Consider the following 18,441-nt stretch of genomic DNA (forward strand, 5'->3'; position numbering starts at 1 on the left):
GCTTCATGGGGGGGGCCCCACTTAGAACCCTCCCCCTCCCCAGCTGACTGGGTAGGCAGATGCCACAGGGTGGGGTGATGGGAGATATCTGGACATGAGCCTCAGGGCCCTCAACTTCCATAAGGTGGGGGGGGGGGCAGGGGCGAACAGGAGGTTGGAGGCCCAGAGCCTTTCTTCCTTGCACCACCCACCCCCAGTGTCTCACTGCCCCTTCCACAGACACGTCACATGCATTCCCTGCCTTTGGGGACCCCAGACCAAGGCAATGAATACCACCAGGGACCCCGAGGTTCTGCCCTGCCAGCGTGGGGCCCTGTGCAGCTGGACACAGAGGACCACTCTCACCCTGGCTCTGCCCAGGACTTGTCCTATCTGAGCCAGACCTGGGCTGGAAACCCTTGGAGAGAGTGAGACCCAGGCAGCCAGTTCACTCTGGAGACCCTGCCCCAAACAACTAGTGACCCCTCCCTCCTCCGGGGACAGACGATGGAACCCGCCCCAGGTGGGCAGTGAGGACACGGGAGCTGCCTGGGATCCCAAGACAAGAGACAAAGCACACATCTGAACCAGGTGTCTTTATTTTTTGGAAAGCACTTCTGCCGGTTTGGGCTGACACCTTTGGCCCCCACAAGGCTGGGGGCCCTGAGAACACAGACCCTGGCCCGAGCCCGCTGACAAGCAGAGAACAGCGCCCAAACGCAGGGCCATTAATGGCACCCAGAGTAACAAGACTGAATCTGTGGCTTTCTCTCCCAAGCTTTGAAAAGTAGCAGTCTGGGCTATAAAAGTCTAGAAGCATTGCGTAAGAAGTGTTAAATCTACAGCAAATACATCTTGTAAAAACTCAATAAATTATATATATAGATATATATAAACTTGTAACATCTAATAACTTCTGAACCTGCGTGCAGGGCTGGCCCCCACTGGAAACTGCCTCCCCGCCTGGAACACGTGGCAATTAGAGGAACTTGTATGAAAATACCAGCTTGCTTTGAAGTCCCCCCAAAAAAATCTAAAGAAAAATCCTATAGAAATCTAACTCTCCTGCAAAAGAAGGCCAAAGGAAACAAAGCATCCTCACTGGAACCATCCCAAGCTCTTCGCGGCCCCTGGGGGAGTGCGGGGCTGGCTCGCACCTTGGGGCGTGGGCTGCACGCACCCTCAGCAAACCCTCAACGAGGCATCAACCTTCCCTCTGTTAGTAAGGTAAACCTGAAACCTCTGCCACGTGGCTGGCTACACACCAGGAGTGATGGGAGGGACAGGGACACGGGCTCTGGGGTCGATAAAGAGCTTTACAAACATACAGATCCAGGTACAATTTTTAAAACAAAACTGCGATGCCAGAAAAGCCCCTCCAGCCTTTGCCGGTTTTTGCATTTGTCGTAACAGCGAGTTCCCCAGGGCCTCCCCCAGCTAGGGACCCCCGCCCCCTGCACCCTCAGGTCTTGTGCGCACCTCAGGTGTCCCAGCCTTCCTTCTTCCACATATATATATATATATATATATATATGTAGGTGTAGATCATATACACAGCATCTATTTATAGAAATGTACACTTGTGTCTGGAATAACCATTTCAGATAGAAGTTAAAGGCTCCCGCCTTCAGGTACCCGTAATTTCAGTTTCTGAGGAGCAGGGTGGGAAGTGGGGAGGCCTGGAAGTGGGGGGCTGCTAACACCCCAGGGGCAAGGTGCCCCTTAGGTGGGAGGCGTGCCACGTGGGGGCTTCCCTACAGGCTCAGCTTGGGCACTTGGAGGGGCCACAGCCCACTCTGGACACAGGAGCCTGGCCCGCCCCAAAGCTCCCTGTGGGGTGGCAGTGGGGGGAGGGGCGGGCCGGGAGCCTGGGGAGGGGCCCAGCTCCCCACCCTGAAGGGCTCCACAGGCAGGGCCCCTTACATTCCAAATTCGGTCCCTTGGTGCTGCCAGCACAGGTGGCCAGGTCACTGTACAGCAGAGAAGGAACCCTGGGGACCCCTGCACACACACGCGCACACACACGAAGCTGTCTGTCCCATCTGTCCACCTAGACCAGGTCTCAGGCCTGGGCCGGTGGGACCCAGCGGTCTCAGCACACGAGCAGCAGCACGGTGGGCTGGGGTCCATTCTCACATTGATGGAGGCTCGGCCCGCAGGCCGACAGCCCTTCACGTCCGCGAGGCCCCGCTGCCGGGTGGGGCCGGGGGCAGCAGGTCGTGGGCAAACACGGAGTCATCCCCCGAGGAGCTGGAGCTGGGCGTGTCCTGGCCACCCGGCGAGTACTGCTCAAAGGGCACCGACAGGTCCAGGTACTCCTATGGGTGGGTGGCGGGCTGTGGTCAGTGCTGCAGCCCCTGACCCAAGCCGTCCGTCCCTGGTAGGTGGAGCGGGGCTAGCACTCACGTCAGTGGACGTCACTGTGAGGACGCGGTCCAGGTCCTCCACCAGCTGCTTGAAGGTGGGCCTCTGGGAGGGCGCGGCGTGCCAGCACTCTCTCATGATCATGTACCTGGGGGGGCGCTCAGGTAGGATCTGCCAGGGGCCCGCCCCACCACCCCACCTCTCCTCAGACATGGCCTTCCGGCCTTGGCCTCTGCCGTACCTAGGGCTGGGCTCCATGGGGGCCCAGGGATGCCGGCGGGAACCCCAAGGACAGGCGCCGAGGGGTGGGGTGGGGCACTCACAGGTCATGTGTGCAGTTGGCTGGCTTGTCCATGCGGTGGCCTTCTTTCAGCAGCTTGAAGAGCTCCTCCACGGGGATGCCAGGGTAGGGCGAGCCCCCCAGTGTGAAGATCTCCCAGAGCAGGACCCCAAAGGACCAGCTGTGAGGGGTGGGGGTGTGGCACCGTCAGCCTGCCCTACCCTGGAACAGGCCCCGCTGGAAGGCAGGGGCGGGCTGCGGGGGCTCCCAGTGGGGCCCCGGCTCTGCTCCCGCAGCTTTCCTGACTCCTGCCTGCCCTGAAGTGGCCTGAGCCCTACCCCCGCCCAGGGCCTGGGGGCCACATACACGTCACTCTGGTGGGTGTAGACTCGGTCAAACAAGGCCTCAGGCGCCATCCACTTCACGGGGAGCCGGCCCTTGGGGGGAGGAAGGGGGCATGTTGGCTGCCAGGTTCCCTCCGGGCTGGGGCCCTGACCCTCCCTCCGCCAGCCGCGCTCACATTGGTGGTTTTTTTGTAGTAGTCGAGGTTGTGCACGTCGCGGGCCAGGCCAAAGTCCGCGATCTTCATCACGTTGTCCTCGGTCACCAGCACATTGCGGGCCGCCAGGTCCCTGTGGATACACTGGGGGCGGGGTAGGGCAGGGGTGGGGCTGAGGCCATCGGCCAGCCGCTCCCTCTGCCCCCCGCTGGGCCCTCCTGGGCCCCTGCTCTGCACCCGCCTGCCCAGCCTGTTCACCTTCTGCGAGGCCAGGTACTCCATGCCGCGTGCCACCTGGTAGGCGCAGGACACCAGGTCCTTGAAGGTGAGCTGCTCCGCGGGCAGCCTGCAGGTGTCGAAGGGGTAGTCCGTGCCCGGGGGCCGCCGCGCCCGCAGGTACTCCCTCAGGTTGCCCTTGGCCGCGTACTCCACCAGCACGTACAGGGGCCCTGAGAGCACAGGCACCTCAGAGGAGCCCCGCCCCGGGACCGCCCCGGCCCCCGCCCCCACCCCGGGGCCCACACCTACCGCCCTGGGTGCAGGCGCCCAGCAGGTTGATGATGTTCTTGTGTCTGCCAATCATCTTCATCATCTCCATCTCGGACACCAGGTCTGACAGGTCCTTATCTGTGGCGTCATCTGTGAGAGGAAGGTAGGCACATGAGACAGCGCTGCCCCACGGGTCCAGGCCCCCTCGCCCCCTCCCTCCCTCACCTTTCAGCATCTTCACCGCCACGGTGACGGGTTTCGCAGCTCGGTCTTTGTCAATGCCAATGGCCTCCGCCATGACTACCTGGCCGAAGCAGCCCTCCCCGAGAGGCTTGCCCAGGGTCAGCCTGGCGGCAGAAGCAGAGCTGTAATGAGCACTCCCACGCACTCAAGGCCCTGTCCCAGGCCACCACCTCCAGGAAGCCCTCCACACTTGCCCCTGTGACCTAGCTCATGACAACAAAGGACACTGCTCCTGGCCTCTTGGCCTGTGAGAGCACTTTCTCAGGGATGGGTCCTCCCCAACTACTGGCGCCCAGCCTCCTCAACCAGAACCCAGCCCCGCATCCAAGAGTGGCCACAATGGCCTTCATTCCCACGTGACTCCAGATCTGCATCCAGTCAGGTCTCAGCGGTGGCCCCGCCCCCACCCTGGGACCCCCCCCCCCCCCCCCGTGCTGTGCTCCCAGCCCCCACCTGGTGAGAACCCAGGGCCCTCACACGCCACTGACCGGGCCCGGGACAGCTCCCACTTGGGGTCGGCAGGCAGCTCGAGCTCAGAGACGTTGGCCAGCGCGGGGCCCTCCCCGGAGGACAGCCGGGCGATCCGCACCAGCGGCGTGTTGGAGCTCATGGAAGAGCTGGACTCCAGGGACACCTGCTTGGGTCAGCAAGGGCAAGTTGGTGTCTCGGGGCCGTACAGCCAGGGTGAGGGTGAGGGTGAGGGTGCAGCCCCAGGGATGGCAGGAGGAGGCTGGGCCTGGGAGGGGTGTCTGACATCCACGTGGCACTAAGAGAAAAATTTTTTAATACATTTTTGTGCTCAGAGCAACCCAGCTCCGTGTGGCGACCACAAAGACAAGGAAGGGTCTGGCCTACCCACAGCACAGATGCTGTCCCTGGGCCAGCCGCAGGCCCCAGACACTACAGGGGCCCTAAGCGCAGGAGCCCGGGAGAGTGGGCTGTGAGGGCTCCGCGAGGCTGGGGGCAGGAGGCTCGGAACGTGGTATCTACTTTCTGTTACCTGTCGCTTGAGCGGGAAGCGAGAGACCTTGTGCACGGCGGGCGAGCCCAGGCCCTTCTTGGGGGGGCTGCGCAGGCGGCAGAGCGTCACGGTGGCCACTACCAGGATGAAGAGGAGGAAGCCCACCCCGTAGCTGAGGATGCCTGCGTACACACTGCCAGCCTCACCAGCCTCCACCAGCTCCTCCTCCGCTGCAAAGACACGGGCGTTGGGGGCCTGGCCCAGCCTCTCAGGAGCCCCCATGGGCTGCCCCGGGCCAGAGCCCAGTGGGGGCAGGGGAGGGGGCTCAGACTGCTGCTGGGGGTGCCAAGGCCTCAAGGCCCTACTCATAGAGGCTCTGCAGCCACAAATACCTAGGTCACCAGGGGCAGACCCAAGAAAGAAGGAGCCCAGCAAGCTAGCAGCACCCACACCCGCCACCCAGGAGATGCCACAGCCACCGCACCAGCGGCGGGGGACCCAGCTAGGACAGGGCTCTGGAGGGCAGCCCCTCTGGGCCAATACAGGATCGCATGGACTTGTCCCCATGCCAGGCACAGGGCCTGGCTTGAGGGCTCCATGGTCCCCAGGCTGTCCCCGGTGGCTTTGGCATGTCCTGAGCTGCAGACCCAAGAGGACAGGTGCAGAGCGAGCAGCAGCAGGAGCCGGTACCTGGCAGCACCACCAGCCACGCAGAGTGATGGGAAAACCCGATAGAATTGCCCGCCAGACACGTGTACTCCCCCGCGTCCTCAAAGGTGACATTGTGCAAGGACAGAACCTCTAGCTCCTTGTCGGTGGTGTTAGCGCCCGCCGTCTACAAAGAGAGAACAGAACGCGATAGGAGAGCGCCAGCACCTCCCACGGGCACCACAGCCAGCGTCCACACGACGACGATCCAGCCAGGCTGCAAGGAAAACGCCGCCACCGCCACCACGGCCACGGCCACGGCCACGGCGGCCGAGGGTCCTCTGCCTCGTGCGTCCACACTGAGCCCGAAGCCAGTCCCTCCACCGGCGAGTCCTCTGTCCCAAGTGAGCGCCAGGCGTGCAGCCAGCAGCAGAGCATGCAGGGTTAGTGTGAACACCAGCAAGGGGGCAGAAGAGCGGGTGGGCCGACAGACAGACAGACAGTCAGGAAGTGAGCAAGCATCAGGAGCAGGGCCAGAGAGAAAGAGAGAAAGGGAGAGACAGGAGGGAGAGAAAGACAGAGACGAGGAGAGAGAGAGAGAGAGAGAGAGAGAGAAGGAGTGAGAGGCAAAAGGCAGGTGCCCAGACAGGCACAGCCCAGGGGGGAGGACTGCAGGGGAGCTGGCAGGGGTGCAGGAGGGTCAGCACAGGCCACAGGGGCTTGGAGCAGCGGCCACAGTGGAGGCCAGAGGTGCAGAGGTGACCTCATCGGGAGCAGAGTGTGAGCTGGGGGACAGGGAGCGAGCGGCGAACGTGCAGGTGGGCGCATGGCCAGGGCGTCGGAGCTGGAGCTCGGCGTGCCAGGCAGGCATGGGACAGAGTTGTTACCTGCTTGGGGCCCGTGAACACGCAGCCAAAAGGCCTTCTCAGCCACGCCTACGAAATTGGAGGCTCGACAGAGGTACTCGCCCCCATCGCGCGCGGACACATTGGCCAGGCGGAGGCGTGCGTCAGCCTCCGCACTCTCACTGATCCACGACTGCGGGGACAAGAGACCCAGCTCAGGCCGCGGGAGCCCCGCCAGGCACGGGAGTGGCTGCGCAGGAGTGGGGCCCAGTCTAGACCCCGAGGCTCTGAGGCAAGAAGTGGGAGACCCCCAAGTAGCAGATGAGCGGGCTAGGCTGTGCCAACCAGGAGGGCTGCCTGGAGGAGGCGAGGAGGCACCTCACAGCAGAGGTTGTGGTTTCACTGGATGCGCCTTCTCCTCATCCACCCAACAGCCCAGAGTGTACCCCTGGCAGGTGGCCTTCAGACAGGCCCTCCCCAGAGCACTTGACCTGCCCACTGCTGGGGTCCCAGCATTGATGCCCCTGGCCTGAGACCACAGCACACCCCTGACGGCTGGTCTGGACTCCCGCTCCCGCCCTTCAGGACCATCCTGTCTTTAAACAGATGTTTCTTTTTGGGCTGCAAGTGTCGTAACCACCCCAGCTCAGGTGGCCCCCACCCCTGGGGCCGTGGGAGCACAGCTGAGGCTGTCCTGCCCCAAGGGCCGAGGGAGGCAGGGGTGGAGGGAGGTGGGTGGGGGTGAGAGCCCCGCTCTGCACACCCTGACAATGCCCATCAGGCCAGTTCGAGGGGCAGCTGCCCGGCCTGAGGCCCAGAGGGAGCCACCTGCCTGCCCTGGGCCCTTGGGCTTCACCTCCCCCAGGGCCATCTGCAGGCCCACCTCCAAGGCTGAGACCAGCCCTGGAGCAGATAGGAGACAGAACTCACTGCAGGGCCTGTTGTGCTGGGACCCCAGTGTGCACAGGGCCCTACCCGACCCCCACTTCTTCTCCCCACAGATCCAAGGCCCATGCCCCAACTGCTATCCCTGAAACCCTGAAACAGGCCCCCCCGCCCGTGCCCAGTCCGTGGGCGCCCACCTTAAGCACAGTGACGTAGGGCGTGCCATCTGGCCCCACTTTGCTGCCGTTCACCTCCACGTGCTTCAGCCACTGGATGTGGGGCTGCGCATCGCTGTACACCTTGCAGTGGAACTCGACATCACTGCCCAGCACCGCTGTCTGGTTGGCGGGCAGCCCCGCCTGCAGGATGGGCCGGTGTGGAGAGCGCTCTGTGGGGTGAGGGCGCTCAGAGGCTGCCCGGCCCGTGCCGGCCCGCTGCCCACCCCCGCCAGCCCGGGCCTCACCCAGCACGTCCAGTGTGTACGTCTGCCGGATGCTGCCGAACTTGTTCTCCACCACGCACGTGTAGTTGCCGCGGTCCGAGGGCACCACGCTCTCCATGACCAGGCTCCACTGCTGGTGCCGCAGCTGGAGGGGGCCGCGAGGGTGAGTGGCCGGCGGGCTAAGCCCCGCTGGCCGTGCCCAGAGGCCCCCGCCAGCCCACTGCCAGGCCCACCTTGATGCCCCCAATGCGGTGCTCGCCTCGGAACTCCTTGCCGTTCTTCAGCCAGGAGATGGACGGAGTGGGGTTGCCGGCGGCTGGGCAGCGGAATCGAACAGTGTTGGCAGCCGGCACGGCCAGCAGCTTCTTGTCCATCCGCTCAGGCCGTGTCCAGTAAGGGGCCCCTGCTGGCAGAGGGGCACGTGAAGGCCACAACTGGGGTGGGGAGGAGAGGCCCGCCTGACCCTCCACTCCTGTGTAGGGAATGTTGGCCTTCAAGGACCCCTGTCTGGGCTGGACGAGGTACCGGCAGCCTCAGCACCATCTCCCAGCATTCCGAGAGCCAGGCCACACGTCCCCTCACCTCTCTGTCCACTTCCCTCAAGCACAGCCTCCAGCCAAGAGTCCAGGGTGCCTCGGGTACACAAAGGTGTCTCGCAAGGACACACCCACTCACCCAGGGCAGCACCTTCATGGCAGGCCCACCAAAGGGCAGACCCAGACCAGGCCACACTGGGTTAGGAAGCCCAGCCAGATGGATGAGCAGAGCCAGGCCTTGGGAGCTGATCAGAAGGCAAGGCCCTGCCACCCACAGAAGCCAGAGCCTTGAAACTGGCCAGGAGCCCACTGGAATCTGCAAGACCCCGGACAACCCCCTGCAGTGCTCCAGAGTTTGACGAGCAGCAGGTGGGGACACTGTGACATGAAGTCCAGGAGGCCTGCCCCCGCCATCCTGCTCTCCAGGACTGTCCCTACTCCCAGCCTCACAGCCCAAGTGGCTTTCCTCCTCCATTGGGGCTCAGCTGGGAAGCTGGGCAGGGGAAGCAGCCCCTCCCTGTGGCCTTCCTGCCATCCATGCATCCGTCGCAAAGAGGGTGCAGGGGCCCAGGTGGCAAGCAGTGTGGACAGGTGCAGGGAAGAGACGCCGGCAGAGCTCCAGGCCGCGTGTGTGTCCGAGACCCCAGCAGGCTGGGCATGGGAGACCGCAGGACTCAATGCAGTGGGGAAGTGCCTTCTGGAAGGCACCCCTGCCAGCAACCCTTGATGTCCCTGAGCCCACAGGGGAAGAGGAAGAAACACCGAACGCCCGCCTGAGACGGCCAGGGTGAGCAGGCAAACAGGAGCTGAGGGAGGAGGGTGGTGGGGGCAACCGGGACGGGAGTTTGACTCTGAATTTCCTGGCAGCCAAGGGGAGAATGAAAAGAGGGGACACTCAGCAGCTCCTGGGGCCGGAGCTGCTCCTGCCCGTCCTAGAGCCCACCCCACCTCCAGGACAGAGCCCAAGTTCCCTCTTCTCCCGGGGAACCCCCATTCTGGTTTCCACTGGCTGGTTCTTCCTTACCTCCTCGTCTGCTAGACCTGAGCTCCATCCATGCGGGCCCCCCACTCCCCATCTCCTGCCATGTCAGACTCAGCTCCTCCAAAACCAAAACCAAATGCCCCACCTTCCCTAACCGGCCCCTTCACTGCTGGGCAAAGCCCACCTGCTGCCCGCTGTTCCAGGTGGAAGCACCTTCACGGTAAATACGCCCAAACCTTGTGTCCCCAGTGCCCAGGGCCACGCTCCTGTCCTCCTGGGACTGCCTCAGTCGCCTCCCACTGCCCCTAACACCCCTCAGTCTGCTGGCCCCACAGCAGCCACCTGGGCTCCCTGCCCTGGTGTACACCCACGTAGGATGGGCCACCTCACCTGCAGCCCCCTCACTGCTCCTGGAGCGCGGTCTCCTCACCCACTTCTTGGTGTCCCCGTCCCACTCCCCACCTGCTGCGCAGAGCCGAGGGCTAGGCATCCATCCCCACCCCATATTAAGGGGACCTCACACTCGGAAGTTTCCAGACCTTGGTCTCTCGCCTGCCTGATAAGTAGGGGCCCCACACCTGGGGAGGGTAGGGCTGGGCCCCAGGAGGAGAGGTAGGTCCCCAACCCCAGTAGTTCCGTGTGCCCGCAACCTGGTCTCACCTGTGTCTTCAGCCTCGTCCTCCCCATCTTCATCATCTCCCGAGGATGGAGCATCTGCAATGCAGGCAAGAGGGAGCACGTGGGAGCTGGCCCCGCACTCTCAGGTGGTCTGCACTCAGAGGGCGCCTCTCAGGGGTGCCCCCTCTACCCTTGGGGCCCAGGAGCAGCTGGGGGAGCTCAGTGGGTGGGGCCCGCGGGCGCTCACCTGTCACACGCACGCTGAAGCGGCACAGCACGTGCTGGCTGAGTGGCCGCCGGCAGCTGTAGGCCCCAGCGTCCTCGTGGGAGGCGTTTAGCACCTGCAGCCGCTGAGGCCCCACCAGGACGCGGTCCGAAGGCACCAACCCTGCCCCATCCTTTACCCAGACGGTGGGCTCGGTGGGCCCCACTGCGGGCAGGTGACAGCTCAGCTCCACAGTATCCCCACTGCCAAAGACCAGCTCCCGTTGGCTGGGCTCAGGGCCTGGGACCTCTGTGGGCAAGACATTGGTTGTGAGGCAGGTGCCCCCAAACCAGGAGCACTGGGGTCTCAACACCCCAGGAAGCACCAGGGCTCCCCTACCATGGCAGCAGCAGGAGGGCGGCTGGGGCCCGGAGGGCTGGGCAGGGGCTAAGGTGGCCCTGAGAGGAGGAGGAGCCTGTGGTCCCGCAGACGGTCCCCGGGGCAGGGAGGGAGCGCGATGGACACTGTCAGTCGTGCCAGCAGGTCCCAAAGGCGACCCTACCCTCGTGGCGCTCACGCAGAAAACACGCAATGAACGGGTGGGGCCACGATCAGATAAGACACTGTGCATGGACACTGAAAACTCAGATTTCTAAGTGTCACGAAGTATTAGCCTTCCTTTGATTTCTTCAACCATTTAGAAATGCAGGCTCCACTCTGGCCTCACACCCAGTCCCAGAGCTGGAGGTGTGTTCAGCCAGCCGCAGCTGAAACAGGTGGGGACGACATGGGGTAGGGGACAAGGCAGTTTATCCCGGGGGGGTCCCTCTGGTGCCCCCAGCTTTGATTCAAAAGCAATTCGGGACCTGAGAACAGACGCTACCCAACAGTGGAAGGGAGCACTGCCATCAGCAGCACAGCCGAACCTCCCAGAGCAGCACGCAGGCACAGCCAGCCCAGGGTCGGGGCTCTCCGGGGTAAGGGACAGACTGCACCCCGACTTAGGAAGCACCTCGTACATAAACCACACGTCAGCAGTAAATCAGAGAAAACACACACTAAGACAAAACCCAAAAATACAAGAAGATAGGGTACCAGGTCTGGCCAGTGGGGTCTCAATACGCCCGTGGGTGAGGGGCCCAGGACCCCCATTTTACAGATGAGGACACAGGCTGGGGGAGGATGTCCAGACTCAGCCAGCGAGTGAGGTGGAGGAGAACCCTCAGAGCCATGCCCAGGAGCCCTGGCCCATCTCGCCCTGCAGGTGCTGAGAAGCTGGGGTGGAGGGTCCTGGCCAAAAGCAGATGTCCACCATGCCCAGACCCCAAGGGGCCGACGAGGCCTGAGACCCAGGGGCACAGCGCTGGTGGGGCTGGCCATCACCCGCAGGTCTCCCTGCCAGGGCCGGACAATGCTCAGCGCAGCAGGCAGCCTGGGCCTTGGGCCCGGAACGGGGGTGGGTGGTCCCACTGTGCAGACCCAGCTGGGTTGGTTGCGCTGTTACTTGTCATTCTGCTGACGAGTGGCCTAGATTCGAGGGCCCGGCTGCCCATTCTGGCCATATCAGCCCCTGGCTCCTCAGACAGGTCCAGTTCTGCCCGTTCACCTCAGGAGGCCCCACAAGCCCAGTACCCACCAGAAGGGTCCCCGAAGTGTCCATGGAGTCTGCATCCCTGGGGCCCCATCAGGGGGTTCCTGGCCTGACTTCCAGCCCCCTAGTTCTGGCCAGTGTTCTGTGGGGACCACCCAGTGCCAGGAGCCAGCTGAGGCCCCCCAGAAGGCCGAGAACAGGCTGCTTGTGGCAGCTTCAGCCCCAGGCCCCGGACCAAGGGCAACAGTGGTTTGTTCCAGTTTGGTCTGGGTGGTGATGGCAGGTCAAGCCATCCGCACAAAGTATTTGCTTCAGCCTGGTCCAGCAGGAGACTGGGAGGACCCAGAACAGCCCCCAGGTCAGCCATGCCTAGCAGCCATCTGCTGTTGGTGGTGGTGGGTGGCGACCCCTGACCTGCAGACTACCCTGCCCACTAGGTGGCCACAGAGGCCAGATGCCTCCAAACCAGGGCAGACAAGCCTAGCATTTCCACTTCCAACAGATCCAATCCAACAGGCCACCCTGAGCCACAGGCAACCCAGGGGGAGACCAGACAACGGTCAAGGGGGGGTGGCATCAGGCAGAGGCACTGTGAGTGACAGATGGGGCCAAAAGGGATGGACATGGGGGGTGCTCTACCTAGGGAACGGGGTATATGCTGTACAAGCCCCAGAACAGCCTCAGGAAGGAGACTTTCTCCAACAAAAGGGGGCCCGCCCACACCCACAGGCACTGTGGCCACACACGTCAGGAAAAGGCCTGTGTGCCACGGTGGGTGCTCGCGTGCCACGTCGGGGTGGGCACAGTCAGAATGTCTGGCCCTGTGGTTCCCACAGCAGCAGCTCCCACCTGCACTTCCCCTCCGGGGTCTGAGCTCAGTGTGGGGTGTCCTGAGGGGTACTGCATCCTACAGGGGCCAAGCTGAGCCTGAGGGCGTATCTCCCAGGCACAGAGTCCTCCTGACTCTGCCACTAGCTTGCCGCAGGACTCAGTTGACCCCACCGGCGGGCCAGGGAGGCCACCACAGCCTGCAAGGCACTGGGTATGTACGTGAGGTAGGGGGCCGAGAGCCTCCCTGCCTGGTCTAAGCTTCAGGACTGATGTCCACCAGGCCTCAGCCAGAACCTGTCTTCTCCGGAGGGTCGCGACCCTTGCTGGGGGAAACTTGCTCCAGGTTTGGGGTCACTACAGTTGAGGCCATCTCAAAGCATGGGGGGTGCACAGGGGCTGGGCATGGCCCATTACGGCAGCCTTGGGAGAGACCTCAGAGAACAAGCATCAAATTCAGACAAACTCAAAGAAACCTCTGGAGCCGCCAGGAGGAGCACAGTCCTCTAGGCTGGGAAGTGCAGGGAGCTCTTCGCTGCAGGTGTTGTGCTCTAAGTAGCCGAGAGGGCGTCCCAAAAGGACCCTGAAATCCTGGCCTTTCCGCTTCCCCACCAGGAAACAATCTGAAAGTTTCGTGACAAAGTTAGGAAAAGAAAGGGGCGGGACCAGGAGGCGGGGTGCGCTGGTGAGGGTTTACAGGATTATCTGGCCTAATCCTCCCAACCTTTCCATTACCAACCCTCCCGAGCAGGAAAGGGAACTGAGGCTGGAGGAAAGCGCCCAGAGCCAGAGTGGGCAGCTGCAGCCTGGAGCCCCAGCAGGGCTTGGGTCGGAGGGCCGCCTGGCCTCCCAGCTGTTCATTCACTTGTAAATCACTCAGGCCTGGCTACCCCCTCCCCCAAACCCATGTCTGGGCAGACTCTGGTCCCACCTCAAGGAGACCCCTCGCTCTGCTCTAGGTTCACTTGTAAAATGAGGCACACCAGGCCCCAGACAGGCCCCCAAGTGGGACCTGAGGCCCTGAGGGCGGGGACACCCCTTGGTTCAGTGCAGAGGCTCAAAGGCCAGAAGTCCAGCCTCAGGATCAACCTGGGTTAATGAACCACCTAGAGGCCCATGGGGCTCAAAGTCCAGCCCTGACAAGGAGCAGGTGGGGGAGGCTGCAGGCAGCGCCTTCCGAGGAAGCGCCCTGCACCCTCCAGGGACCCCTCCTGGCTGGCTGGCTGGATCCCCATCAGCCTTCCTGCGTGGTAGGGGCCCTTGCTCAGGCCTTCACCAAGAGCCCACTGCACAGGAAGATGGAGGCTGCCCTGGTTGGGCCTGGGGTGGCCAGGGCAGTCCAGCAGTGGACACCTTCCCCACTGTCCTTGGCCCCTGCCAGCTCCAGCTTCCTAATTTATGTTCCCCAGGGAAGCGCCAGGCTGGGATCTTTGTAAATTTCTCGAAGCCTCTGTATTTTTACTGCTGGCTCTGTGGCCCGGATCCTTCAGGAACCGGATTACGTTTATTGACCTATCAACTCACTACCTGTTCACTAGCTTTATTGCCGGGGCAGGGGCAGCGGCTCTGTGGCCGAGGGAGAAGGCTCTGACCCCCTAAACTAGTGCCTAGAGGTCCTCCCGCGGGTCCTCCTCTGGACCGCAACTGGTGGTGGCGCTGCCAGTTCCCGGACCCGGGATGGAGGGGGCCGCTTACCCCCCCTACACCCCGTCCCCCAGCGCGCCGCAGGGGGTCCAGGAGGTCTGAAGCCCCGCCCACGGCCCCCTCCCCCGGGGCTAGTTGACATTCCCCGGCCGTAGGGAGTAATATCTTTATCTGAATGGGAATGCTAATTTGGGGCTCCCCCCGCGGCCGCCTATTTGGCGCCCCTGGAAGAGGGGGCCGCCCTAGCAGGCGCTAAAAGCGCGCGCTGACCTCTCGGCGGCCTCTGTCACGCCGCTGAATGACACGCACATTCAAGCGCCGGGCCCACTTTCATTCATAAAAAAATGACATTGTTCCGGGAGGCCGCCGCCGCCGCCAGAGGAAGGGGCGCGGGGGGCGCAGGGAGGGGCGGACCGCCATCTGCCTCCGTCCAGCCCGCGGCCACCGCCTCCCTGGCACGGCGCGCCCGCAGCCGCTCGACTCACACCTCCCCGCGAGGCCCGGCCGCCATCAATGCGCGGTCTGTGGCCGCGCTGAGGTACAAAGAAGCGGCTGTTCGGGTCTCGCCCGGGTGGGGCGTGAGCTCACCGGGCGAAGGCCTCCCTCTGCGCGGCCGCCGGGCTGGGGACAGGGGTGCGCATAGCTCCCTCGCCCGCACCGGTCCTCGCCAGCGCCCCGAAGTTGGCTGTCTCCAGGGGGCAGGCTCCTTACGGCCGCCCACCAGGCCTCTCCTCTCCGCCCGGCCGTCCGGAGCCTGGCAGCGCGAGTCCTGGGCGGCGGCGCCCGGAGCGCTCCGCCGGGCTTGCCGGGGGGCAACGCGCTCTGCATCTCGAGGGCAGGGCCGGGCGCACGTGAGGGGCGGGGCCTGGTGCCAAGACACGCTTTCGCTCCTCCCCTGTCCTCGCCCCCAAGGGCCCTCCTCGCGGGCCCTCCTCGCAGACCCTCGACGTCCCGCCGGACCTTGACCACCAGCTGGGGTCCCTGGCTCCACATCCCTCGGACATCGCCCTCTCACCTCCGGGCACCCTCCTGGCGTTGGGCGCGCACCCCTGGGGGGCAGACAACTTCACTCACAGGACACAAGAGCTGGGTAGGGGTAACGAAAGCACTAGAAAGTGTCACTTGGTCATGCCGGCCTCTGAGGGCTGCGGGCTGACGTACTCTCACACCCTCCCTCCAACGTTCAGCCTCCCGCTTTGGCCGGAACCGGCCATGAACTGGGGCCCGAAAGGGGCCTGGGAGAGCCACACCGACAACAGGAACTTTCCATCGGTGCAGAACAATGGGAACTGTGGAAACGCAGCACCCGGCAGTCCTCCCACTAGTGCATGGGGGCAGGCTGCGCCCCACTGGGGAACGGCGGGGGACGAGGAGTGCGGACGCCACCATGATGCCCAGGTCCCCGCCTCAGCCTCCCACTTGGGTGGCAGCCCTGCGGCCCCAGGCGCCCCACAAACTACCGCGCCAGCTCTGGCCTCGATCCCCGGCGAGGGAGGGTGGCAGAAACCCGAACGCTGGCCCCGAGGTGCCAGTCCAGAGAGCGCCCTAGGGCCCACTCAGATCGCCCGCGCCCCGCACCCACCTAGGCGCCGGTACCCGGGCCCCGACGCCTCTGCCTGCCGGGGCCCCATCCCGCTCCCCTGTACCCGTCGGGTCCTTTTGTACCTGCCGCCCTCCGCACGACGTGTCGCTCCATGCCTGGGGACCCGGAGGCAGCGCTGGTCACAACTGCCACGGCCACACAGAACGCGAGGGCGCAAGCCGGGGCGCCCATCACGGGGGCGGGTGTTACGGCGTCTTCAGGCGGCGCGCGCCGGCATGCTGTCCCCCATGGCCCGGCTCTGGCACCGGCGGGAGGAGGCGCCGCTAGAGAGTCTGCTGGAGGAGGCGGGCAACTTGTTACTCCAGTGGGCCGGGGAGTGCAGGAGCGGAGACGACAGTGGCCCGGCTCCTGCGCCCCGGCTCCTCGGATCCCCGGCCGGCCCGCCCGCCGCCGCCGCCGCCGCCGCCGCCGCCGCCGCCCAGGGCTCCCGGGCCGCCTGGCGCCGGCCACCGCCTCCCCGCCGCGGTCCCTCCCTCCCCCTTCTCTCCCTGGCTGCTGCAGAGCCCTCCCAGGGCGGCGGCGGCGGCGGCGGCAAACTTTCCAGAGCGGGAAGCACGCGCCCCGGCCAGCCCTGCCGCAGAGACCGCTCGGGACCCGAGCTCGCCGCGCGCTCTGGACCCGCCGCGCGCCTGCCTCGAACCCTCGCGCCCGCCGGGTCCCGTCGCACCGACCTGGCGGCCGCCTGCGCCAGACTCACTGAGCGCAGCTCTTGCTCGCGCTCGCTGCCCGCCAGTCCAGAGCCTGCGCCCGGTCCCTCCAGCCGTCGGCTCTGCGGTGCGTCCGTGCGCCTGGCCGAGCACGACCGCTCGGCACCAGCTGCCCGCGCCGCCGCCGCCGCCGCCGCCGCCGCCGCCGCCGCCGCCGCCGCCGCCGCCGCCGCCGCCGCCGCCGCCGCCGCCGCCGCGCACTGAGCCCCGGCGGCCCAGCCCGCCGCAGCCAGTGGGGGCCGGCCTGCGCCCGCCCCGCCCCGGCCACGCCCGCCTCGGCTTGCTCGGGCGCGGGGACACGCCCCTCCCCTGGGGCGGTCCGGAGGCGGGGCGGCGGCCCGCCCGGCCCCTGCCCCCGGAGGGGATTAGAGGGGGCGGGGGTGCCCGGCGGTCTCGGAGGGCGTGGGATCGCACCCCTGGACCTGGCGCGGAGGGCGGCTCCGCGTGGGGCGGGCGCACAGAGGGGCCGAGCGTTAGTCTCTATTTACACAGCGCACGGTCCCTGTTACCACCCGGCTGCCAACCGGGGGCTCAGGCCGGGGAAGGCGGGGGCATACAGAGGGGCGGTCTCAGTGAGCGAAGCCTGTCACAGGGGCTTCGCCGAGAAGGAGCTGCGCAGGCTGAGCTCTGAGGTGTGAGCAGCACAAAAAGCCTGAGGGCGAAGGACAGCCCGGCCGGCTCGCCTGGGGTTGAAAACAAGAGGACTGCACCGCAGAATCTATGGGCTCACCGCTGCATTTATTAAGCGCCTGTGGCACACGTGTAGCTAAGCGACCTGTGTTCCCTGCCAGAGGGGCTCACTTACCCCCACTGCCCTAGGACGAAATAAGTTTGGAGATTGGGTGCTTGCCAGACATGGGAATGGAGAGAAGGGGCTAGGGGGTCCTGGTAGGGGGTGCCAGCCCTAGGGCTCTAAGGAAGGCCCATGGGGAGCTGGCCAGAGGGTGCCGGGTCCTGGGCCACCGCAGGGTGGGGAGACCCAATGTGACTGTGGTTTCTGTGTCCACCTTCACATGGAGGACAGCGCCTCTCTCACTTTCAGGCAAGCCCGGGGGGGCTGGCGGCCTGCAGGAGCTGGACAGGGGAGAAGCTGACCCTGGCTCTGGGCTGGCCCAGCCAAGTGCCTCTGGCCCACCTGGCTTGAGGCTTCTGGGACTCAGTTTACTCATCAGTGAAGTCGACAATGAAAGCCCCTCCCTGACCCGCTGCTTATTCCCTCCCCAAGCTTCAGGTGCAGCCTGGAGACACCCCAGCCTCTGAGGCTAGACCTCAGGACCTTGGCAGTGCCCACTCCTCTGTGTGCACTTGATGGGTCAGCACCTCTGCTGTATGCTGCCCTCGTTGCCTACTCTGGCCAAGCCGAGGTCCCCCAGACTGACCAGGGGTCCACTGAACCCTAAGAGGGCTGACCACATCCCCCCCCAGTGCACAGCCTCAGGCCACCCCCAGTAGGTCCTCTCAAGGGGTACCATCCCAGGGCCACAACGGCTCACTGCTCTTAAGAAGTTTCTTAACAGTTAACTAATCAGTGACTTGATAGGCCACGATGGGTGTGGGCTGCTGGCCCCCTTGGCCCCCTTCCTCAGGGCAGCTGGGGGGGGGTCAGGGACTGGATGGGCTCTGACCTCCAGATTCCTTTGTGGAAGGAGCTGGCAGGCAGGGCAGGAATCATCCTGGGGTGGGCAGGGAGGAGAGACTGGCTTCTGGCACCTGAAGGATGGCCTCTCCCAGGACACTTTTGAGGCCCAGGAAGGGCTCTGCATGTCCCTCTGGTCCTCTCCCGGGACAGTGCCCACAGCCCCTCCCTGGACCCCTGAGAAGGGTGTTCTGCTTCCTCCATCAGTCTTCGTGCGGGTTTGCTTTGTGTCCCATTGGGACTATCTCCTGGGCAGAAGTGCCCATGGTGGGGTCACGGGCTGCTGCCGGATTTTGTCTGTGTCGTTCCTACCCCTGTCTCTTCTCTCATCCATCCCCACGAGTCCCACCCCCACCTGGCATCGCAGCTTCTGTGTGGGTCTGGCTGGAGGGCAGGCGCCCTGCTCCCCCCCCCCCACAGGGTGGGCGCCGAGCCCCCCTTCCCCCAGCAACAGGC

General features: G+C 64.8%; 1 protein-coding gene across 9 annotated transcripts; it reads right to left on the reverse strand.

Annotated features, from left to right (window-relative positions):
* Positions 1–560: 560 nt before the first annotated feature.
* FGFR3 (fibroblast growth factor receptor 3) lies at positions 561–16,519 on the reverse strand. 9 transcript variants are annotated; one of them, XM_074352004.1, is made up of 18 exons: positions 16,314–16,519; positions 15,705–15,914; positions 10,019–10,285; positions 9,814–9,867; positions 7,869–8,038; positions 7,657–7,780; positions 7,391–7,581; positions 5,506–5,650; positions 4,855–5,045; positions 4,343–4,488; positions 3,837–3,958; positions 3,651–3,761; positions 3,381–3,571; positions 3,144–3,266; positions 2,990–3,060; positions 2,667–2,804; positions 2,386–2,491; positions 561–2,297 (listed from the first exon to the last, which is right to left on the reverse strand). In XM_074352004.1, the coding sequence occupies exons 2-18, from the start codon at positions 15,811–15,813 to the stop codon at positions 2,151–2,153; spliced, it is 2,406 nt and encodes an 801-aa protein (XP_074208105.1). In that variant the 5' UTR covers positions 15,814–15,914; positions 16,314–16,519; the 3' UTR covers positions 561–2,150. The 9 variants fall into 9 exon arrangements, with proteins under 9 accessions (XP_074208105.1, XP_074208101.1, XP_074208082.1 ...); XM_074352000.1 differs by having other exon boundaries at positions 4,343–4,491; XM_074351981.1 differs by lacking the exon at positions 5,506–5,650 and adding an exon at positions 6,351–6,501.
* Between the last annotated feature and the right edge of the window lie 1,922 nt (positions 16,520–18,441).

Source organism: Camelus bactrianus, chromosome 2 (genome assembly GCF_048773025.1).
Source record: "Camelus bactrianus isolate YW-2024 breed Bactrian camel chromosome 2, ASM4877302v1, whole genome shotgun sequence".
Lineage (NCBI taxonomy): Eukaryota > Metazoa > Chordata > Mammalia > Artiodactyla > Camelidae > Camelus > Camelus bactrianus.